This window comes from Lepisosteus oculatus, chromosome 5, assembly GCF_040954835.1.
Source record: "Lepisosteus oculatus isolate fLepOcu1 chromosome 5, fLepOcu1.hap2, whole genome shotgun sequence".
In the NCBI taxonomy this organism is placed as follows: domain Eukaryota; kingdom Metazoa; phylum Chordata; class Actinopteri; order Semionotiformes; family Lepisosteidae; genus Lepisosteus; species Lepisosteus oculatus.
In genome coordinates, this window is record NC_090700.1 from 51,278,592 (window position 1) to 51,304,753 (window position 26,162).

General features: G+C 35.6%; 1 protein-coding gene across 1 annotated transcript in view; it reads right to left on the reverse strand.

Annotated features, from left to right (window-relative positions):
* loxl1 (lysyl oxidase-like 1) overlaps positions 1 to 26,162 on the reverse strand; it is a 53,705-nt gene that overhangs the window by 19,020 nt on the left and 8,523 nt on the right. The window contains exon 2 of the mRNA XM_006628968.3: positions 3,824 to 5,245. Coding sequence (XP_006629031.3) covers positions 3,824 to 4,877 — 1,054 coding nt within the window. The 5' untranslated portion in view covers positions 4,878 to 5,245. The remainder of the gene's footprint in view (positions 1 to 3,823; positions 5,246 to 26,162) is intronic.

Below are 26,162 nucleotides of genomic sequence, written 5' to 3' on the forward strand. Positions count from 1 at the left end.
TTCCTATTATGTATATAACAGCTTTCTATGTGTTTGTAATATTTCTTCTTTTTAATCTTTTGATTTTATTTTTTAAGGTTTGAGCAGACATTTACAGTATTTACAGCTGTAATTAAAGTTTGTTGCCATTTGGTAAACTGTCCACTTATCCATTCATCAATTTTCTACCTACATTATCCAAAACAAGGTCACAGGTTAGCCAGAGCCTATCTTGGCAAGCAACAGGCGCAAGGCAGGATTCACTCTGGATGGGATGACAGTTCAATTTTCCTGGATGTCAATTAACCTACCAGTATGTCTTTTGACTGTGAGAGGTAACTGGAGCACCACATGAATATGGGGATACCATACTGTACATACTCCATACAGAGAGAACCCCAGGAATTAAACCCAAGGCTCCAGTGTTGTGAGACAGTAATGCTAACCACTGCACCACTGTCACACCATTTGGTAAACAGTGTGTAAATAAAATAGTTTTGTCAAGATGTATATAACCTTTTATCACCAGAACCACATTTTATGTTCTATTTTAAGAAGCTCAAACTATTAATTTAATGGTTTTATTTAAACCGATTTAGGTATTTAAAGCCTTGACTATAACACCAATTACTACATTTAAAATTTGGAAGAGGCTTTTTAAAAATAAATCTTTGCACATGTGCACAAATTTCTGCAGGATACTGCTTTTGAAAAAAAAACCTCCCAGTGAATCTCAAGATAAGCATAATATAAAACCCATTGCGTCTGACTAAGTTTCTGTTGACACTTTCTGGTTCCAAAAACCCTTTCCAATTTAAATTTCTTAACTGCTTTAAAACAACTTTTTTTTTTCATTTAACTTATCCCAGACTGCTTGAGAAAATTTATCAGGAGCTAAAAAAGGAATGGACCTCACATTGTACCAAAAACATATAGGGGAATTTAACCACAACAAAGTCTGCCTTTCTAGCTAGTGCAATCCTTGTGTATCTACAGCTAAGATCACCACCTCTAGTCTTTCAACATAGCAGAACAGCCTCACTTTGATCATATGACTCACCATAAGCACTGACAATGGAACAAGTTATGAAGACTTTTCTTAGTATTTTGTTGTGAGGGACGGAAGGGGTTGTCTTTCCTTATGGTGTATGATGTCTGTAAATGGCACATCCCTGGTACCATGTTTTAAGGTTCTTTAGCATGAAAACCCACTGGATGCAGAGGAATAAGAGAATTTCATGTCTTAATTCCATTACTTTTTTCTAAATTGTGCAATACAAATAGAAATTGTAAAAAGTATTAGACACTTTAAAATCTGTAATCTACTCTACATAGAAAGTACACTTTCTAGGAATTAAACTACTGCTTGTTAAGCACAGAGGGCAAAGCTGTGTTTATGTTCAAGTATAATGAAATAATTCTATGTAGTCATCTTGGTTCAGAAGGACAGCACGTCTAATACATTGTCCATTTCTCTTCCTGGAAAATAAGCTGAACTTTTCAGGATCTCTTGACTAAGTCATTATCTTTTCTGTCACCTTCTTTCAGGAGTGGTGAGCCAAGCAACATTTCATGTAAGCATTCGACATGACTGTAGGAAATGCTGTGGTTTTCTTGGCAACTTGTTTTTCCCATCCTGGTGAAACTTTGTTTTCTGCCCTCTTAATCTGGAGGAACTACAGACTTCCGTTTTAAGTGGTTGGGTAACACAAACAGAACAAAGAGCTATTTATCACATACAGAGGTTGCTCTTTTGCTTTCAACTTCCCATTTTCTGATTTATTTGATTTTTAACATGTCATAATTCTATTTTGCACATACATATTGGTAAGTGCACACAACTAAAAGGGAAAAAAATAATTTTTATTATTGTAATTAATTGTATTATTTGTTGTTGAAAATAACATAAAGATATAGGTGCAAGATAAGGCAGATTTAACTTATGGCAAAAATCATTGACCTGAGGCTACATAATTACAGTTGTGGTGGAAACTGTAAAATGACAGAAGTTACGACACTTGGTGGGGGCCTGCATTTGCATTGTACATAAAGTAGGCTTTTCTATGTAATGTTACTGGATCCTAAAATATTTGGTGTTTCTACAGGAAACATGAATATTACACAGTTTATCAATTATACAGGGATTTAAAAAAAATGTTTGTTCACATTAAATTGAAAGTTTCTATTTGTGACATGAATTCTAAACCTACATTTTCTCATGGATTGCACTTGTTCTCAAGTTAAAATATATTGATTTTATTCAAAAAGTCATTCAACTTGAGTCATTCAAGTCACAGAGACTATCCACTACAACATCCCTACTCATTGAAATCCACCCAGGTTTCATATACAAAAATGTGGTCACAATATATAGCAAATTGAAATTGTTAGGACTAATAAACTGTGTAAGGAAAACATATACAATACCTGATTTAATTTTTTTGCATAATCACGATTCTGGTTCTTTAAACTGTTGATTGTTTTACTTTTGTTACTTCAAAAAAAAAGAAATGCAACTATCCTATCTATTAAGACATGGTGGTGGGTACATGGGTAGCTCATTGTATCCCAGAGATGCTGTGGTATACTATGAGCTAAAATAACCTAACAGTTGCCATCAAAAGCATCCATTCCATGAGCCAATAAATGTATCATGTCAGTGCATGCATTGATAGTGATTTAAATGTCATTCATGGGATTTCTTCTTCTATTTCACTTAGTTGGTAAATTCTAAATTTGCATGTTCATTTCAGTTAAGTACTTAAAACAATGCTTTAACAAAGAGTTATTAGTGAAGAGCTATCCATAGCAGATTGCCAACTATATTTAACTGATTTTTGTGACATACTGTACTTCCTTTCAGGCACTGCCTGACCTTGTGTTGTACTGTATTGTACACAGGTGTACTGTTTCTACTGTTATTTTCTACTGCATTTCCCCACAGCTGCAAAATGCCTAAAGTTACAAAGATACTTCCACTGGTAACAATAATTCTAACATAGATGTGTAATCTAAAGAAAAGCTTGTGAGACAAACCTCAGAAGGGATTTTATATAAATCAGTATAAAATGTTAAATCAAAGCAAATTATTACACTTTTTAGTAACTTTTTAATTATTAAATGGGGGTAAATTTAAGGAGAAGAGAGCTTGCATCAGCCAAAATATTTTTTTTCTTCTCAGTTTGGAATTTATATATTAAAGAAACATGAATCAGTTGTTCCTTTAATAAAAAATGCAACCATATGAATAAATTAACTTATTTTTCTCCTCAAATGAACATGGTGATATTCATTTACAAACTTATTGTAGCAGTCAAGGCTTTGGTTGAAATTTTATTTATTGTGAGACTCACATGTATAATAAAATGAGTATGAAACTATTTAAAACAATGGCTATTGCAGTAAAAAAATCATCTTTCATTGTAAAGAAGCTTCCCTTTCCAGGAAATTGAATCTGACTGCAGTAACATAAATATTTTTTCCGCCCCTTTTTCTTCCTTTGGCTAACATGAGGTTAGATGTGACAAGACACATGCATTCACTTTACACAGCTTCCATTTACAACATGAATTAAATCAGCCACATTTACAGCACATGTGTGTTAATATATCTGAAAAAGAGACAATGAGATCAAACAATGGTCCCTTACTGCTTGCTGCTGTCTAGACCGAGTCACACAAATGACCATAGAAAATGAATAATTGTGCTTGCAATATGTCTATTGTCCACAATTTCCAAATGAAACTTTGTTTTATATTACAAAAAAAAACCTTTAGTTGTCCCATGTGTACATCTTTGTTTTTGGTAAGTTTGTTTTAAGGTGACATTTTCTCTGTGCTCTTACCTCTTTGCTCTGGTCGGTAAACACTCCCCAGACTCAAATTGGGGATCTGAGGGTTTTCCAGTCCTGTGTTTGGAGAATTTGGGCTTCTTACAGGAGGAATGGGATGGACGAGAGGCGGCTGTGGATTCACACTCCGGAAAGGTGGGAATTGTTCATACTGTGGACTGTGGACAGGAGAGTTAGCAGCTGGATTGGTTCTTTCTTGAGAAGGAGAAGAGTTGCTTGTACCCTGGCCTGTTTCTTGGGCTGCAGTATCTTCGTTGTAAAGGCTGTGTGTATAGCGACGGTCCAAACCATCAGAGATTGACTGCTGGGGCTGTTGTGGAGAGGCAGAGTTGGGCACATAGGGCCTCCCTTGAGATGGGTAATTTCCTTGAGATTGGAAACGTGTTTCCTCACCATAATCTTCATAGCGTGGACGTGGTGGAAAAGGATGTAATCCTCCACCTGTAAAACCACCTGTGCCACCATTGGTGTATCCATTTTCTCTGTAATATGAGGAGTCATAGCCTCGACCAGGGACAGGAATGTTCACAGGGTTTGGGTCATAAGGTACAGGGTAAGATGGCTGTTGTGCAAAAGGAAACTGAGGGTAAGATGGTATGTTGAAAGAAGAAGAAGATGATGATGATGATGAAGATCCAGTTTGCCTGAACCTACTACTAGAAGAATGGAATCGAGTGGAACTGCTGCTATCAGCCCCAGCTGCTGCCTGTCGCCAATTCTCAGGCACTTGCCCAAAACCAAAAGGATGCCTGGTTTGCCCTCGGACAGTTTCAGATGCGCCCCTGGAAGGTGCTTGTCTGCGCAAATTACCCTGTGTCCTCCGTGAACTGCGTGCTGAGTCTGCCAATAGGACTGTGGGGTTCCTGTCCTGTTCCTGGCCAGCTGGGAGGTATTCTGAGCCACTGTTTAGGAGGCTGAACACTCGTCCGTTATTCTCCCACTGAATCACCTGTCTCCAGGGATTGTTGTCCTCCTGACCCTGGACCCCTAACATCCAGCTTAGACCAAGCAGGGTTCTCAGAACCCAAAATGGGACAGCACTGATCATATTCTATGCTTTGCACAAACACCTCGAATAAGTAAGAAAAAAAACCTTATATTTATAAAAGACAAGCGTTTGAGTGAATTCAATGAAAAATATTAATTACAGTTCCTGTCCATTTGTAGTTCTAGAATTCTTTTGCGTAGCTCACTCCTGGATCCAAAGTACCCCTTCTAGGCATTTCTGTGCCGCAAAAAATATGTTTTGAAGAAGGGAGCTGGTTGAAGCTTTGGTTTTAAGAGAAAATCCCTTTGCTTCCTTGCTGCCTTGAAGTTCTGTTCGTTGTTCAAGCATTGCTCTGAGCCCTCTTCGTAGGAGTGCCTGCTCTTCTTGGCTGTGGGGTTCTATTTGCTTCTCTGATTGCTTGCAACAGGCTGTGAAAAAAACCCACACAGAAGTTTTTAGTTATACCACATGGCCCTAGTGCTAGAGTTGTTGCTGGGCAGAAACACAAGAGTCATTGTGAAAAGTAACATAACACTGGAGAATTAATACTGTTGCACAGGTTATTACATTTTGATCTTTCTTTTTATTATTCTGAATTCACCCCACATTAAAGGAGGAGTATAATGCCTGGATCAAATTCTTTATCTTCTCAGTGTGATGAAAAAGCCCTTTTTATTCAGAAAATACAGCACCACTTGTATGACATGTGATTAAATCCTCTCCAGAGAAAAAATGTGATGATGAGATTTCTAAAAATAATTATAACATCCCATTTTCGGGAGCAGAAATAATAAAGGTCTTCTCAAATAGTTCACAGGAAAGCCAGATCCAGTGTCATGCAATCAAGTACAGAAACAACTTGAATCATGAGAAATTCATTTCATACTATGCATCTGCACACATTTTCAGTCATTAAATTATGACAGAGAAACATAAACTGGTGCATTATTTCATAGGCGAACCTGCTTCATTCCATGCTCATTTGATAATTAATGGTGTTAGTTTCAACAAGAGAAACACTATGATAATACCAGAAGCTTCATCCACAGAGATAAAATATACATGAACCAAGTTCTAAATGTATTTAGAACCAAGCTAAAAATATATTTAAAAGTTTTAGATTGTAGTTCTTGTTCATACCAGACTTCAAATAAACCAATTCAACCCATCGCTCATACACAGAATACACCAGAAAAACAGGACTTTAGTGTAGTAAACAAAAATCTCCAGCACAAATGTTTTAAAATAAACAGATACGGAATCAATAAGTCTTTACCATTCTAGCACACAACCAAGACACATACTGTAAATAGTCAAAACTATTACAAAACTAAGTTGTTTCTCAGTTCTATCTAACAGCATTTCCTTAACTTGGCAGATGAAGTGAAATAGAGTGGCGGTGAAGAGGTAGTTCTGTATTCCAAGAATGGAATACAGAGGTTAGCTAATGCTGAAACTGGGTCAGAGGCTTTCTGAATGCCCACTGCAGAGAATAGATGTGGCACAATACAGTACATGAGTAATAAAAAAATACTAGGAGACGAATATTTGGACGAATATCTGTGCCAAGTAAAACAATCCATTGGACTAATGATGTTATGGTGCACAGAAAGCTTAGTGCACCATAACATCAAGCTCAAAACTTTCTACATTTTGGTAGAAAGTTTCTTATAAGAATTCTTATAAGAAGTCATGACAATTGTTTTAAAATTTTATATAGTGCTTTTTACAATGCTAAAACAAATGTCATGACCTCTTATGCACATTGTCATTTGCGCATGTCCCTATGAGGCATTTTGTGTGTGATTGTAATGTCTTGTGTAGAAGTCATGAAGGCATTATGAAGCCCTTATGTAGAAATTTTCAAATAAATTGGTACAAAATTCAAAGCCTCAGTGAAAAATACTATGGGCATAAAGGTGCAAAATAAAAAATATCCAATCAAATGGTCATTCTGTTTCAGATGCAATCAACTGATAATACAGTTGCCATGTATTACACACTTTGCATGTAAAAAGTGTCAAAGATAAAAGAAGAAAACGTATCTCTTCTCATACCCGTGTGCAACTATGGGGCCAAAATGAAAAATCAAGATGACTCACTTATGGTACTTACAAACTATATCTATTATAAGCTGAAGACGATGGAGATTGAAGGCTAGTGGGCCTATCTTCTTCTTTTATAAACAGTAAACTTGCATGAAATGTGGAATGTATTATATATGATCATCTGCAATAAAAGCCGACATTGTGCAAAGAACAACTATTTGAAGTTGTTTTTCTGTTGTATTGTTGTTTTCTATTCATTAAAAAAGTAATTAAGTGTACAAAAGGATTAAAAAAACCCTTTTTGTCTTTTTCTTAGCTGTTAATGTTTTGATGTTTTTCTGAATATTTCTACATGGTCTACCTCCTGTGAAATCTTAATTAAATATAATTAAACTGTCTGTCTATAAATTAGACCATAACTAATAAGGAAACAGGCTTCAGTGATTTCAATTATTAGCTCCCAAGCTGAATATAAGCACTCAATGGTAAGTAATTGCGGACTAACACTTCATAATGAAAATGTTAGTGATTTCAGTGCATCTGCTTGCTTCTTTATTAACCTTTGCATACACCTTGCCAGACAGATTTCTTGCATTTTGCAAGCAAATCAATATGACAGCTTGGTAGTTATTTGTAATTACATTTCCTTCAGCTTTCATGTGTTGGTGGCCTCCAAGGTTTCTAAAGAAAACATGGGGCACTGTCAACAAACAAAGCAGGAAGTAAGCAGTGAGAAAACAAACAGACATAAATAGAAAGCATGTAGATTACCTAACAATTACAATGTATAAAAAATGGGTTTCATGCCACCATGTTAACTTACAAAGAAGTAACTGCAATACTGCAATACTTATTATCTAATTGAAATATTTTATTTCAATATCTACATAATCCGAGTTGGCACATCTGTCACGCCAATGCAAAACGAGGAGTGGTCAGCAGTAATGAGAAGTAGAAACTGCAAGTTTTAACAATGCTCTTATACACCACAGCAAGTTTATTTATTTTTTGTAAAATAAAACTTTTACAAAAGCTCCTTTAGTAAAACAAACCCAATATACCTTTTAACTCTCAACAGTTATTAAGACATTCTGCACAGAGGTTGTTATTTGTGCAGGAGGCTTGTCAAATCTGCTGCATGAATCAATATGCTTTGGACCTGAGAACAATCTTACACTTTGTGTGCTATTTTTATGCAGTTGTGTCTGGAGCTGGCTGCTCTGGTGGACTTATGTCATATCCTTTCACTGCTAGAGGCTGTAATCTGCAATCAAGTTGAGCTCCCTTGTGAAACTGGAAAGTTCCCACAGACATCCTCCAATAGACTTGAAGTAATGCAAAATACAATTTTAGGATATATAACACCCTAGGATTAGATGTGTTTAAGAATGTTTAAAGTATTAAGGCATAATGAGATTTATCTTAACCCATTTAGCTGGGTCCCCTGGCCAAAGGATAAGGAGGTTGGGACCTCCATGCAGAACAAGAAGTTAACCAATGGAGATCTACACAGGTGCAGATGGGGAGGAGGAGGAATGCATCAAATGAAATGTGAAAAGAGAGAGATTTGCTCTTGTTACATACAGTATAAATCAGAGAAATTATGTCAGGAATGATTATGATTTAGATCAGCACGTATGAAAGATGCTTGGTTGTCATCATTCCTTATGAGCTTCAGTTAAGAACGTCCATTTAAAAATCATGCAAAACGAAGCAGTGAAGCATCGAAGGCATCTCTGTATGGGAAATTGGTTTTCTCAAAAGGTGCATTTCACAGAGTCATTATAATGTGACAGTTGAGAAAAGAGCATAATATTGTGAGCACATGATGTTTACTAATATTTGTACTGTATAAATGTATACTGTTTAGAATCACTTTTTATGAGAACTCTTAAGTGATATTATATAAAGTGTCCAATATTTTATTGGACTTTTGTTTATGACAGCAATGCCAGTCGTTAGGATTCAAAGAATGTCCAAGATTTTCCAGATATTTCTGTTCACATTTTTGTGTCTTAAAACAAAATATGTTTTGGTATTTCCTCAGTAACTTTATAGTGGAATGTTTGAAAAAGTCTTTATCTCTTGTAACTTATTATTGTCTGAGATGATAATTCTGTTTTTCTTCTGAAAAACTGCATTTCATTGTGCACAGCCAAATGTTCTGTTAGGCTTGGCTACAACCTCAGTTTTCTCCTTTGTCTTGTCTATCAAATTGGAAAACATGAAATATTACATAAAAAAATAAAGGGGAAAAAAATCCAAACCTACATGGCCCTGTGTGAAAAAGTGATTGCCCCCCCCCCCCTGTTTCACACCACTGTATTTATTTTGTATAATTTTTCATCTATTCTGATGTCTGTTTTTGCTTGTCTTGGGCTGGACTGCTGTAACACATCAATTTCCCTTCGGGATCTATCTATCTAATTCTTTGGAGAAAAAGAAAAAAGAGAGAAAGGCATGGGATTCCAAAGTATCTCCTGAATCTAACTGAACCTTCTTAAATGAAGACCTATTTATGCAGAGAAATCTGAGATAAAGTCTTGTTCACATATGAAGTATGCGGGGGTGATTTTGTCATTCCAGCCTTTTAATTCTTTCTGCTAAGGATTGTCATTAGCATTTGTCTTTGGAAGAGCCATCTTTCCTCCCTTGTTCCCCAGTGTCTTACTTCAATCTCTTACCCTTTATCTCCAAAGAACACAGAGATGAGAAAGGAGAACAAATTGTTATGCAAACGATACACTAAAGATAAATCAAAAACATCAAAGAATAAAGGGTAAATCACTGAAACATCACCAAACAGGGGAATGAGTTAATGGTGGCCTCTTGCATAACATTTCAAGAGCCTGCTATATTGTGTATTTTTTTCAATTTTAGAAGTTAGAAGTCTTCACTGAAAAACTTGTTGAGCTGCAGAAGGAAGAAGATTGCAATAATTTAGTCAAACAATATAATCAATTGTCACGGCAGATGTGTGGCTTGTATATTTCATGGATCTTTTATCGCAGACCATCATATTTAGTCAGGGAGGCACATACTTTTCAAATATCTGTCACGGATGTCGGAAGGGACGAACCGTGGAATGGCAGGAGAGCAGAAAAAGACCCTATGCGTAGCGGCGGGACAGGGGCTAGCCCAGGCTCAGCAGTCCAGGAGTCATATAGAAACCTATGCCCTCAGGCAGCGGATGTGGGGCAACCTGGTGCTAGACGGGCCTCAGGACATCCAAATGTCAATGCTGAGCGTAGAGGAATGAGTGACCCGGAAATATATAGCCCCAGACAGAAACTAGGGACATGACAGAATAGGAGAGCCCTCTGGCTGCAGAGGGAGTGACAATATCAATTACTTTTCAAGCAAAAAAGGAACTTATTAAAGGTTTTTGGCGTGTCCTTTATAACCTTATGTCCTTCAATGTCCTTTGACCTTTAATAAGAATCTAACAACAAACCATAAGACCTTTGTTGTAGATTCTTCATTGCTAATGTATTTAATACGTTTATAAAACAGTTCACTTTTTCATATTAAACTTACAATTCCGTAGTTTATAAGAACTTGTTTTGTGAGATCTTTTTCTCCTTCTGAATTCTCCAGGTTCATGCTGAATACATCTGGCATGTTGTTTTATCCAGTAACATTTCTCTTGTATGACATATGGTGCTATTTTTTAATGCTTAAGGTAATAAATGATTTTCTGCCATTCTAAGACTTTTTATTGGAATATCAAAGAAATCAAAATGAAAACTAACCTGTAAAACAATTTTCGAAATACTAAAATATTTGGAAGGTTTCTTACATATGCTGTAATGTATGTTCCACATGTATCTTTTAAAAATTAAAGGTTATGAATCATTTACGTATACTGAAAGGTATTAGAAATGCAGCAAGTACTAGAACCAAGAGCATTTGACATCTTTTTAAAGGGTGTCAGTTAATTTTTAAAATCAATTGGTCAAGTCTAATTCTTCTCAATGAAATTAATCATGGCAAAGGCCTCCCAAAACATTATCCCGTCCTTTTCAATTAACATTTTTAGAGAAAAAGAATACAACACACATTTTGTTATTGAGGATGCAGGGGGGGCTTTGGAAATAACACTCCAAAGATATTTCCTGGTTACCAATGAAGGAAGCCATTGATCTGAAAGACCAGTTGTTTTGCAGTAACTAGTTTCCCTGTTTACACTCTACTCACTGATTGAGTAAATGAATGTGATATGAAGGTGTATGCAGTATCCCTGTAAAGGCTGCTGTTACACCATCTGGGTTCAATTTCCACCTCCTTGTAAAATATGGCTTCTCCCTGGTACAGCAAAGCCATGCAGAGTTTGCTTTCCAGACGTAGACACAGAACATTTTTTAGACACACTCTCAATTATGTAAATCCTGTTCAGTATACATTTTCTGATAGCCAAAGATGACAATTTTTTCATTTATTCATTAATGTGGTGGAAGGAGAAAATATCCTTGTGATAACAGGATGTCAGGATTTTATTATACAAATTCCACATTTGTACTAGCGACGTGGAATTGTTTTGGACAAATTTTAAAGTAACATTCATAAGAAACACTGTCAGTTGGAGTGTCTGTACAGATCCCTTTATTAGTTATTGAGAATGAAATCCTTGGCCACAGCTACAATGTGAAACAACTTAAGTGGAACCTGGATATATGTATACATATCACTGAGCCATTTGAGACTCACAAGTCTCAAATAGAATTTGTTAATTTGGGGGTTTTGTGTAAAAATCTGACTGTATCTTGTAGTCATTACCTCTGACGTATATTTTAAACAGACAACTGCTGTATGTGACACGTCAGAAATAACGGACAGGTTGGGATAACAATTTCAGAAATAGCTATAGTGCTGAAACTGGAAGCATTTTCTATGGTTCCAATATATAGGAAATGGTCATTCATAAACACTTATTCATGGTAATAACATGTTGTACCCATTACTGTACTCTGACTATAAAACTCTCTGTAACACTGCTGGAACTCAGAACACTGTGGGGGATACACCTTTCGTGTCTTTGGTATTTTTTGGAAATGGCCTTTTTCATCACAAATTAAAATAAATATCCAATGTTCACTGAACTGCACTGTGACTTTTCACATCCTACAATGTCATTGTATTAAATTCCTTGGATGTCTTCTGTGAGATTACTCTGTTCTTTGGAATAATTAATTGCATTTGCACAGCGTTTTTCATCTCATTGCATCTAAATGCATTTTTCAGATATTTTTTCATGTTCCACTGAAGTGTAGCTCCATCCTGGGTGAATAGCCTCGCTACCAAAGATTAACACTCCTACTCCTATGAACAGTACCATAAGACATTTAAATGACCACAAGTTATTAGGGCCTCAGTTAAATCTCCTAATATCATAAAGAACAACACCCCCTACAGTGCAGTATTCCTGAACATCATACACAGGCATAGGTTTTGGAAGAGTGCCCTCTATGGGTCCACCTACAGTACACCACTTACAGTACAACATCAATCTGATTTTTCCTTGTGGTCTGCCATCCTGGTGATGGCCAAGCCCAGACTTGCTTAAGCTCTGAGTTTGAGGAGATCAGGCTGGGTGATTAGCCTGCTGTCTCATAAATGTTAAAGACAGTTACTTCTCTCAGTACTGATTTCAGGTTTTACCATCTATGTCAGTCTATTTTGTGGTACTCATGAAAAAGAACCAAAGCTTGTTCAGATAATTTTTAGTAAATCATTCTTGACTGTCAGAAGAAGGATCAAACAACATGAAATCTCCTGTTTTATTTATTGCTTTTGTTCATTAATATGTTTGTTCCCATACATCTTGTGATTTGGATCTAAGTGGAGAGGAGGAGAGGTAGTTGTACTGTATACGGTTGTTTCTTCAAAGTGGTGAAGTTTCAGATTTTTGTGATTATTACAAAAAAGTACAACACAGCTGTGTTATTGTAAACGCGTGCCAATAATGATTGAGTCTTAATATGTTATTTCCGTCAGCTTAGGACATTTTTAATTAGGAATAATAATAAATTCAGGAATGTGAGCATCTGTAAAAGAATCTGCCCTGCTGAACTGTGTGCTTTGATGTGTCATCCATCTAATGTTAATTTAATTTGATCTCATTTGTGTTGATGTGCTTTTTACTTCACAGACCTGACCTTTGCTGAGCTCCACTTAGTTTCCAAAACCAAGGTTTAAAAAACATTAAATGAAACAAAGAGTCTTACACCATAACATATTAATGAATCCATCTTGTTAAAGTATTAAGGCACTGCCACTTTTAAGACTATGTGGGTCACAAACACTGAAACAATCTAATTCTAGCTACAAGAAAACGTAAGTTATTAACATGTGTACAGCAGAAAATCTTATTATTTTGTATACTATCTGAAGTGTTTTCAAAGTGATCAAATACTTTTTTCAGTTCAAGTTAAGTTCAAACAGTGTTAAAGATGATTTTTCCATCCTTTTTTTGTTTTGGAGCAGTCAAGTACATATGGCACTAATTTATTGTCTGCATGCAAAAGATCTGTCAAATAACAATAATACTTAACTGCATTTATACGGTGCTTTTCATCTGAAAGGAATGCAAAGCTCTTTGCATATAGCAGGGGCCCCACTTCACTCAACACTGAAGTGCTGAAGAAAGTAAGCAAATAAATAAGTAAAGTGAGCAAGTAAAGCAAGTGAACAAGTAATAGGTTTATTCCATGCTGAAAAGAGAAGAAAGAAAACAACGTTTCGGTTGTGGAACGTTCTTCGGGTGTAAGCGAAGAAGGCTCCACAGCCAAAACGTTATGTTTTCATTCTTCTCTTTTCAGCATGGAATAAACCTATTACTTTTTTCTTTGCAGCCTACGCAAGCTTACGCAACCACCCACCTGAACTAAGTCAAGTAAGTAACTTGTTAAGTTAAATAAGATAAGTAATTAAAGTAAGTAAACTAAGTAAGAAAGCAAAGTAAGCAACAATGTAAAGGAAGTAAGTAAGCAAGTTAAGTAAGTAAAGTAAGTAGGTGTCACAGGTTGGAAAGTTTGGGTGTTGGACACCAGCTGTTGAAGGCTGTATGAACATGGATTGCCTTGATGGGCCAGTGACAGCTTGGTGTTCATTCAGTCTGGTGCCCTATTTTTGGAGTTCCTGTACTAATTAAAGTTCCTCTTGACATAGACACTAGGTTGCCAAACTGCTTTGACTGAACCTGTGATTGAGAGGAAGGCCTGTGAACAGGAACAGATCGAACAATGCACTTCCTGGGGGAAACACCAAAGCATCCTCCCCCTGGGGGAACAGTAAGGAGTCAAAAAGCCCCAGTCAGTACAGAAAGGGATTCTTTTTAGAAGAAGAGTTTTGTGGGACAGATTGTGCAGTTGGACTCAGGAGAGGATGCAGACACCATGGATTCCACAAGGAGCAGCTGAGAAAGACTTAGATAAATCTGGGTGCAGGGTGAGCAGAAAAGCACGCTTCCTGCTTCCTGTTCAGGAAGGCTAAGACTGGAGAAGTTCCTAAGAGCCACTGAAGGACTGCACAGAGTTTCATTCCTGAAGGTTGCTTGGTTCTGGACACCAGGTCGCAGACTGGGACTGATTTCAGAGAAAACTGCAGCTGGACTTTTTTGGGGGGCATATTTTGGTAACTGAGCTCCATGAGGTTTCTTTTTACTGTTCTGTTAGTAAGTGACTCTGGTGAAAGGATTGTATTATGTTTAATGGGTGGAAGACTGAAATGAATGGGATCTTATATATGATAATTATCTGGTCTATGGATGCACTGGTGAGTCTGGGAGATGAAAAGAGCCTGTGGCAAGTTAATAAGGGGCCTAGTTCCCATTATAATTGTTAGGTGGTGTAGCCATGCACAAAACTAGAATAAGTATGATTTTTAGGGGCCACCTATTTGTGACAAAAGCAAGTAAGTAAAGTAAAGTAAAATAAGAAAAGTAAGTATGTAAGTTACATAAGTAAAGTAAATAAGCAAAGTAAGATAGTAAGCAAGGAAGTAAATAAGTAAAGAAAATATGGCACGTAAGTAAATAAAGTAAGGAAGTAAGTAAGCAAGGAAAGTAAAATGAATGCTAAGAGTAAAATAAGTAATCAAGAAAGCAAGTAAGATAAGCAAATAAAGAAAGTAGAATAAGTAAGTGTAAAAGCGTTAGCAGAGGTTTTGTTGAAGCCTTTTCATTCTCTTCAGTAAATTGGACACACCTGTCTTGATTGACTGATTGGACTTCCATTCCACTGGCACAAAAAGGATAATCTGAGTGGCCCTATGCTTACAGTAATTGGGAAATTCCTCAGGAGTATCAGCAGTCATTACAACAGCAGTCAAGTGCGGAGGGCAAGGAGCTGTGTCTAAGCTCCTGCAGCTCATGGAGGGGAAGTATTAGTGGCCTGAATTGTACAGAGTTTATAGCACAGGAGTGTTTAACTGTGCTTTAACAAAAATAACAATATCAACGTTGTTGTTGCTGCTGCTGACACCATCCAGCCAGCAATGCCAACCAGTATTAGAAACAGACAATGAAGACTTGTGTTTTTGCTATGGATTGGCTTTAGAAAAGACAGATACTGTAGCTTCAAAGAGAATTTTGTCTCTAATGTACTTGTTTCCTGGATTAGTTTGTATTCTCTGTAGTGGGTGTCAGGAGGTCCCAGAGTAGGAATAGGACAGGAAGAGAAATGAAGAATTTGGGAGTTGGTCACGAATTTGTCTGTTCTGTTCCTCAGTGGAATAGAGGACTGAAGAGCTCTTCTGTGTTAGAAGAGGAACTGAAAATGCGACTAATCTCTTTGAAGGACTGCTTTTTGGTAATATAAAGTAAGTGGATAAAGAAAGTAAACAAAATAACTTAAGAAGTGTAGCTACAGTAAGTATGTTAGTTAAAGTAAACCAAGTAACACAAGAAAGGTAAGGAAAGAGAATGTATGCACGATTAGTGAGAAAGCAATTAAGTAAGGTAAGATGGTAAGTTACAAAAGTAACCAACCAAATAGGTAAATTAGTAAGGTAAGCAAAAAAGATAAAGAAGTAAATTAAGTAGAGCAAGTTAGTAAGGAAGTTACCAAGTAAGGTAAGTAAAGTGAGCAATTAAGTAAAGTATAATAAGTAAGGTAAGATGGTTACTTGTTAAAGTGGTAACTTCTTTACCTACTTAGCAAGTTGGATTGCTAAAGTATGTAAGTTAAGTAAGAAACATACATACAATAAGTAAATAAGTATAAGGGTAAGTTAGTGAAGTAATAACTAAGAAATTAAGGCAAGCAAATCAGAAATTAACCAATTAAGTAAAAACACGTGTATTCACAAAATAAGTAAGGTAATTAAGTATATGATGCAAGTTAAGTAAAGAAATTAAGGTAGTAATAGTAAGTAAAATACCTGTTGAAACTGGGAGAAATTACAACACCAGCCCAACTACAGGGTTGATAATTTTAGCCCAAATTGTTTGCCTTTAAGGTGGAATTCAGCTATTTGTATTAGAAGTATTTCTACTATTCAAATTGCTACTCTTAACTTTCACTTCTACTTCCATTACTGTCCATTACTTGCATACTAATAAATGTACAGCAACTCAGTTTTCTTAAAGTGGAACATGGAGTTTTTGTGATCAAAACTGCTTTTTGAAATTCTAATCAACCTATGATATCAGTTGTGATTTCCAGATGCTTTGAGTTGGCTTAGTCTACTCTACAACATAGTCCATTTAACCATCCATTTTCTAATCATTTTATCTAATACAGGTTTGCAGGGAAGCTGAAACCAAACTGGGCAAATGACAAAAGCAAGGCAGCTTTATAAATGCAGTATATCTAATTTCTGTCAATATTAATGTGATTTAAAATTGTTTGCACAGAAAAAATAGTAGTATAAAGTTGAGTTCAAATGTCACTGTCAGTATTGTCTGTCACTGTCACTGTCTGTCACTGTCAGTATTGATTATAAGATAGTTTAGGTGGGTAGCATATGTAGACTGCAAAGGAACAAGTAAAGGTTTATTCCATGCTGTAAAGAGAAGAAAGGAAACACAACGTGGGAGAAGATCTCACACCTGAAATGTTGTTTCCTTCTCTTTTCAGCATGGAATAAACCCATTACTTCCTTTAATTATAAGATGTATAGGTATCCAACTGTCAATCTGACGTTTTAAAACAATGTTTGCACCAGGTTCTCTCAAGTGCTATGAGACACTAGTCCCTAATTGACTTAAAACTTAAACAAACCCAGTTCTTGGCAGAGACTGCTTTCTCCTGTCTCATATAAAATCCATTCGCTACTGGATATGAAATTCACACTTGCAAGTGGATGAAACTTTGTTTAAATATGAGCATAGGTTAGAATATTTAAAATTAAATGATCTTGAAAATTATATATAATGACATACTATAGAGTTGTAATAGTACTATACAATGTGACCGGATGAACATAAATGTACACTGCCTCACACTGTCTACATGAATGTGGTACACTGAATCAAGGTGCTACTTTTAAGACTAAGAAGATAAATGATTCTTCACTTTTTTCCATTTTATTTTGCTATTACAATGAATGTTTAATTGCTGAATCCAGATCTCACACACTTAACTGAGAAATATATTTTGTTTACAATATAGATGGGTCTAAAACAATGTTGTATTCCCAAAGTACCTCACAATTACCTCTAAGCAAATGGTCTTGTCTTGGAGTGGAATAATAAAAGGCCCCATCTGCTTCACAAATGTTGTAGCTCCTTTGAGTATTAGACAGACAAAGCATAAAATTGCAAGCCTTCATTGTTCAGAGCAAATATTGTACATGTAAAACTTTCACATTTAAAAAAGGTGGGTGCACTGGATTTTATTACTTATCGATCAGGAGTTTTTTCAAATTGTAGCAGGTAGTTTTAACAATCTGCCACATAATACAGGAAATTGTGGGCAAATACAAAAGGACCTATAAGCACATTGGTATTTTAATTTGTAACATTAGCCTTTGTTTGACTAATATCTTCAATTTCAATTGCATTTCTTAACATCCATTTGTATTTTGAGCTTAAGGAAAAAGAAATCAGGAAGAATTTTAAGGAGCACTTCTCTTAAAAATTAAATCTGGTATACTTTCCGCCAAGGCATTGCAAGAAATCTACTGTGAAAACAACCCATCCTAAATGAACCAGCTACATTCATGCGGTGTGGATGCACGTGAGAGGAAAGAAGGCAGCTTAAAGCTGGAAGACTGAGTGACCTAATGTTGTTCAAGTGCCAGCTTCACAGCAGGGGAGAGCAGAGTTCGGAGGTGGACAAAGAAATGCCTCATACAAAGGGAGTTGCTTATAGACAAGGACACTCTTTCAGATATTAACGACGCACACAAAGCAATATTCGATTTTTCCCTTTGTCTGATTTTTAGGTAACGCTTTTCTTTAGGTGGCAGAAATCCTGCCTACTAATTAGTTTCAGATCCGAGCTGTGTGCCGCACTCACTTTCACCCCCTCCTTGGATTTGGATGGAAAAACTGAATCAGACTCATTTGCCGTACTGTGCAAAACAGAAACTGCTGAGTACGTGTTGGGTTATTTCAAGCAGGGATGTACTGTATGTCCATTTCCCTGGACTCAGCAGCCTCAATTGACTCTGTAATTGGCATTTTCTTGTAAAATAAGCGTGCCTTGTAAGATGTTGAGCTGCAGGGGACTTTTTTATTGGAAATAATGGTGGAATAACTATTTTCCAACCTTAAAAAAAAACTAATACTGTATTTAGTATTCATTAGTGTTTTTCAAGAGATTGAGTTCTTTGAACCTAATGAAATCACAAGGGCACAGCTGTTCCTCACTGATGTTACGTACACATATTCCGAATGGCATTCTGATCAAATTTTTTGGAATCCCAAAGGAAACGCTTTCACACACAAACAAACACTACCATGGAAACAGCAGACAAAGCAACACAATTTCTGAAGTCAGGTGGAAACAAACTTATGTATACACACAATAAATTCACAGTTGCGTCTAGCATAATGACAAAAATCACATAGCAATTCTTATGTTGGCAAATTTACATGGTTTGTTCTTTTTAAGAACACCTTTCTGATTTGCTTAAGGAAAAAAGGCAAAGTGATAATTCACAGTCTAGATCTAGACACCTGCTGGCTAATACTGAAATCACATACTGTATGAGGAAGCTAAAAACCCCTTTGTTTGCTTTTGTTGTCAAACAAAGTATATTTGACATAAAAAATATATTTGTGTACCACAGAGATGACAGCTTTTTTTAGTTTTTATTATCAATTCTACGTTTTTATAAAATGGTTTGTAAAGTCTAATAATAGTCAGTTGCTGTTGGAAAAGGAAGCTTTAACACCCTACATTCAATACTACTAAGTTGAAAAAGTTCCACTCTATATTTTCAAGTACATACATTGTACATCCTGGAGAAGTTATTGCAGTAATGGGATACTTTTAGGCTTTCAGAATATAGGTCCATATAGGAAGAGTCCTGCATTAGAAGCGAGACAATTTCAGGCTAAATAAAGAAAAAGGTTAAAAGCAAAAATGTGAAAATTTGAAGAAAACATTGATAATGAACAGTGAATCCTAAAAGGAATGTAATTACATGGATTGTAAACTAAAACCTAACACATTGATAATACAGTAGATAACCTATTTCATTCTTTATTTTTGATGTTTTCTTTGTGCTTACATTGTGCTCTACTGTGTTAAAAGTTATAAGGGTTTATAAGCTCTTGAGGACCGAGGTCTGCTGACTTGTGCATTGATTGATGTGCTTATGTCCTGGAGACAATCCTTCATTTTCAGAGTTAGCTCAGATGAAAGAGCACCCAAATATGCTTGGGGATTTTCCGCCTTGGAAAAGAACACTTTGTTCTGAAAAAAAGTTGTGAGCCCATTCTAAACACATGGCTTTCAACTTTTTGAACAAAGCATGCTTTAACCCCATACAGTGTCATGTGTCAGAAACACTAAGTGTATCTTTGTAAACTGCTAAGCAGATAGTCATGCATACTGTAAGTCAATGGGGACCAAAGGAATAACAAGCTTTTTTAATTTTAATTTTGAACAAGACAACAGATTACTTACAGAACAAACCTAATATTTTCCAAAGTGGAACATGTCGTGCAAGGACGCACATGTGTCTTTGGACAATGGCATAGACATGGAAATCACTCTAGAAGAAACATTATCTACAGGGCATTAATGATAATACATTTACTGTAGCTGAAATCATGCCTCACACCAAAGAATAAGGCATCCAGCTACATCACTACTTGGTCACTTGGAAATGGACCTCAGTGGGCTTGTGTGGGCTAACCATCAAATGTGTTATATATGGTACAGTAATGTGTCAATAAAACCAGCTTCAAGGGATCAACCATTCATATTGTGATGGGATTCAGCTGCAATCCTGCAGACCAAAACGTATGATCCCATGCATGCCAATGTATAACTGTGTTATTCTGCTTTATTGATACAAAGTACGAATACAATTTATATAGTTATTGTTCCTTCCAAAACATAATATTTACAGTATATATAAAAAGTTTTTAATCACCTAGGTCTGAGTTATTCTGATGTTGCTGATGCCAGTAGCGGTGTGCGTGTGCGGACACAAGCGATGGTTGAGTACCATGACAAACAAAATAACAAAGCGAATATTTTAGTACTTTTGCACAAATAAGACTTTTGTGTGTGTTCATATGCATGGCAGGTTGTGGCATTTACAAAGGCCCAGTACAATAAAGCAAGACATTATTCTGCAGAATTAGATAGTTTTATATAATGTACTTTTCTTCAATTTATAATGTACATCAAACTTTTAAAATAGCAGAACATTCCCCTAATAAAATTGGAATAAAAGTATCAGGGATGCCATACAGTTCAGGACAATTTCTACTATAAACACATATAGTATATTATATTATAGTAAAATTAGCCTATGTTTTAATACAGTTGCTGCGTCTTTAATTCTGCAATGAGGGACACAATAAAACATTATCATGATATTTTATTTTTTACTTGCAAAGCAAAATCCTTCCTTTGCCAAAATCATACAGGATGTTTTCTGAAGGAATGTTTTGAATTATGGTTGGATATGCTTAAGTTTTACTACAGGGTATCTGTAATAACAGGATTTTGTTTTGATTGTGCTTTTTAATGTAGTAAACCTCTAAAGGTTTCACCACCTAGAATACAGACTGTGGGTTAAATGCGATCATTTGAGGTTAAATGCATTTTAGGCATTCTAGGTCTACAGTATGTTGAATTTAGAATGTGGTTCTGAAATCCACACAAATGCTTTTAAAGGTCAGATGTCAAGAGTCTAAGCAAAGATCATTGAGCCTTGAAAAACCCTACTCTATGGGCCTTCAATAAATGGGAATTTAAACTAAAACAAAACAAAAGATACAGCAACTCAGAAGTGAATGAGAAAATGAAAAAAAAAGTTTTCTCTGCTTTAGCATTTGAACAGCTTCCATAAATTATGTCAATATATAATATATAAGCTCTGTTTAAATATATACAGTATAAGATTTAATATATATTAATATATAACCTCTTTTATTAACATTCTATATTAATATAGTTGATGAAGGAGAGTATGTTGATTTGTCCTCTTGTACAATAAACAGGAAAGAAAGATTTTTGTTTAAACTAATGACAAAGCCAAAAATGTGTTTGATATTTGTTATCTGATGTTTTATGTGGTTCCTTTGCTTGTTTGGTTAAGGCAGACAGGTTAAAAAAGTACCCAGGGATTTTGTATTGGTATGGAATCATTTTTTAAATGCTGTGCACAGATATCTTGGCTATATATCAATTTGTGTAGTATGTATCTTATATTTCTTCCATTCCACAGTCTAAGTATTCCTGTTTCTCCCATACAGTAATTTGCAAAAATCATATCTTCCAGATACAGCATTTATATAATTTTACTGCAATCTGCACAGTTTATCAGAGAGCACAATTTGAATTCAGAATATAAAATCCAATTACACTTCTAGTTTCAATATATTCTGTAAAACTCTCTTAAAATGTCATAAATCAATCAGCATTGTAATTAACTATCTTCCACTGTATACCCAGTTTCAATCAAAATAATTCCTTTAAGGACACACAACTTGCAATTCACACCCCTTCTGTTTTAAAAGCAAATTGTAAAAGGACTAATAAAACAGGAAAATAGCTTTAGCGCAAGACAATAAAACTGAATTTAAGTTGTAACGTAATGTTGAACTGATGTAAGTTCTAAATCCCGAGTTGTTATTTTGTTGAAAGCTGAACCACTATTTATCAAAACTAAGAAATTCTACACAGCTCTGCATTTCTCTGAAATGATGATACATAAATGTATATTTCTTACACTGCAGCAGAACATAAATCTTGTAAAATGTAGTTTTTCATGAAAGAATAAAACTGTGGTTAACGGTATTATACCTAGACTACAATATGGGGACTGATAGAGTAATGTCAGAGATATGTTACCCAGTCTGTGTTTACTAGTTATGTTGCATTTATATACAGAGATCAATTTTAAAAAATATCAGTGTAGGAGTTATTAAAAAACAATCTAGTGTTGGTGTCTAGCAGCTGTGAAGCTTTTACAAGAACCCTGTGAGTTCCGAGTGTAGAAGAATCACAAAGCTTCAAGTGCAATTCTTTTTTGCCTTTTATTTTGAAAAGTAGCCACAAAAGAGGGTATTTCCTGGGTGAATGCGTCAAAGGTGTAAGAGAGAAGTCAACTAGCATATAGCATGGAGTACATCTCACCTCTGAGAAAATCATGAAATTTCCCTCACCGTATTTTGCTTTCTTGCAGGTGTAGGATCTATATTTTGCATACTTTTATCTGTATACTTTCAGGTTCCTCTTCCACACTGTGTCTTCTGTGTGTACAGACACTGTGTGTCTGTGAGTTCTTTGTGCCTACTGTGTAATTAAGGCCACTAAGCCACCTGTGAATTCTGCGACTCTGTGCAAGAAGCAATTACCATTGCATGAAAGTCCCTTTTCACTTTTGATGGCAAACACATGGTCACTGTTCATCACTAGTAGCACTGGTGCCAGTTGGGTCTGTGATATGGTGCTGTGTGCGTACATTTTAAGCACCCCTTAACAACTGAAGAACCACTAGGCTGAATCAAACTTCATGCTGGAAAAGAAAATTGACCTAATGAGAAACCCATGCAAATATTTTCTAAATAAAAGCCAACAACAACAAAATATCATGTTATTGCTAAGCCTCCAGGCACATACCTTTTTAACTTTCTTAAAATCTGAAACATTAAAAAAACAAAAAAGGTCATTTTGTCTCTCATATCTAAAACAAAACAGGCTTTAGGTCACTGACATGCAAATAATGACTCACCTATCACTGGTTCATAAATACTGACAAGTCTTCATCATAACATCTGCTAGTAGATTAAAAAGTAAGCGGCTCACTGCATATTTATACAGATAACTCGCGTGCAGCACATGTTTTTTGATATTAATAAAAACAATACTGTAACAATATGTGACTGTTGAGCTACATCTGCACATAATTAGACTTCAGACCTTCTTGTTTGACTTGATTGAGTGATTAAACGCATAAGAGTGTGACTGCTTGCAATATTCTCATTGCTTGAAACACCATTCAATCAACTGACTGGGTCTTCAATCATCATCCCTGGCCTTTTTAGAAGGCAAAGTAAAATGTGTTTAGCTAAAATATTTTATAATGTGGAGCTTGAAGACAGGGGCTGTAATGCCTATGAAATACCACTAGAGGCCGGTCTCAGGGGCTTTTCTTATAAACACATTACAATTCTAATTATATAGAATGTCGTGGTCTTCACATGTGGCTTTATTTGTCTGTAAAATGTGTCACTGGTCCACATTATTTTTTACCATTACTCCAGGTCACTATTGCACAAAACAGTAAATTGTGTGTTAATGGCTAGTGTTTTTCTCTCAAGAAGAATGTACACTTTGTTTTCTAGGATTTCCAAATATTGCTTTCATGCTCTTGACATACAGTATGCACCACTTCGTACTTCCCTTTTCAAATAGGACTTCTCATTGAGTGATTGAGGCTTGATATGTTTTTTTATTTCACTATTAGTGAGAATTTCCAGTCTCCAGTCTCTCGGGGGTGTCTCGGGGGTGTCATCAATTTCCCTAGGGGATTTATAAAGTATTATCTATCTATATAATTTATCCCAAATGCTAATACATGTTAATACCATACTGAAATGTATAATATTTCTGTGTACATTAAACCATGTAAAAGACTGTCTTCATAGCACATATCAGAAATCTTTACATGATCTCACCATATAACCAATTAAAAATAAATGCTGCCAATGCCACACTAGCTTATGCTCTGTGGCTTAATTCTTTTCTTACACGTCTTATCTGTATATTAAAAAACTGTATATTACCAGTTTCCATCCTACATCCAGACATGATGTGAATTAATGTAATCAGCCCTTACAGCAACTGGCATAAAGAGTATCAATAAAACCCAGGTAGCATTTGTATGGAACAATAGATATACATGTGTGTGGTTATTTGTATTCTATAGTTAGTGACTTTTCATTCACTTCTTCAATGTGCCCATCAAGGAAACAAAATCAATAGCAAGAAGGACATATTGTTCTTCTAATGCAGATTTATCAAGTCTTTATCAGACCCCATTAACTATTACTACCCATTCTCACCCCTAAAGGCAGAGCTGTTGGTAGTTTTTCAAGCAGAAAGATAAGAGACCTGATCTTTAGTGACCTTTATTTATTAGTAGATCCAGAATATAAAAATGCTGCATGCATTCTTGTCATTAGAAACAAGATCATGTCTAAAAGATGTCATCTGAGCTTCACAATAAATCACACACCAGTTTTATCTTGTTATTAGAGCAGATCTCAGTGCTGTCATTTCTGTTCCACGCTACAGTGACGTTTTAAAGCAGTGGGAATGTGGATACAAGGGAATTTTCTTTTCTAAGTTAAAATAAAAATGTATGAAAATGTTTTAAAAGTACAAGGTCTTTGTGTGTTTTAGTTATGCTTATCTACTTTATATATTATAGGAGTCAGTCTCATAAAAAATGATACAATAACAAAAACACTCCCGTGCAGAAATACAGTGAGCAATTTACTCTTTTTATCACAGGAAAGGTAAATAATTATCATATCATCCATCCGTTTTATCCAATATAGGGTTGTGGGGGAGTCGCAGCCTGTTGTGGCAAGCAAAGGGCGCAAGGCAGGATACATCCTGGCTGGGATGCCAGTCCATGGCTGGGCACACACAGACAAAGATGAACTACAGGATCTGGGACAAAAAAACAGCATTGAAATGGATATTAAACAGCATTATTTTCTAAACTTTCTTAATTAATTGAAACAAAACCAAAAAAAAAACCTAACTATTACGGGACCAAAAGATCAGAGCAATAGGATTGGATCTGGCATCCAAACGGTCTGAGCTACAGCCACAAAGCAGTCTCTATAATGTCACCAACCCAGCTCTTTTATTGACACAGAAAACCTTTCTGAGATTGTTAATTTTCAACTAATTTGCACGGTGTATTAAAGTTTTAAAGAAACTGTGCTTGAAACCAGATGTTTTCCATAAACACAATTAATGAACTTTCTGGTTTCCAAGAAAACGCAGTGCAGTGTATACTGACCTTCAAGTCAGAGCAAATCTAATTGGAAATCATCACCACCCCCTTAAATAATAATGGCACATCTGTCATTGTAATTGTCCTTCATTACAGGCATACAATGTGCTTTTTCCCCATGGTTATTTAAACAAGAAATTATTATCAATGGAGGAATTCATCTTTATCTTAAAATATTCCTGAATGATTATTGGTAGCATAGAGGAATATATATATATATATCCTACTAAAAAACGTCGTGTAATTCTGAAATGTAATAGTCTTTACTGATCACATTGGGTGTGTTTTGGAGTAAATATTTACATTACAATGAATGAATGGAATGTCCAGAGTTATCTTTTCAAGATTGGGAGCATTCTTCTGTGCCAATGCCAGCCATGCGACTAATTCAAGTTATTTACACTGTCGGAATTTCATTGACAAAAGAATACCGCAACTCACCTTTCTACTTTTTGTTAACATTTTTGGTACAAGTAGTTTGGGATTCTATTAATTCAAAATACAAAATAACAAAAATAGATATACATGAAAATTAATTAATGTATAAAAATACAAACCTGTTTTTTTTTCTTCTATTTGCATAAGGTTTTCTCAAAACTGTGCCATAGTGTGATTAAAAATGAAAGGTGCGCAAGTC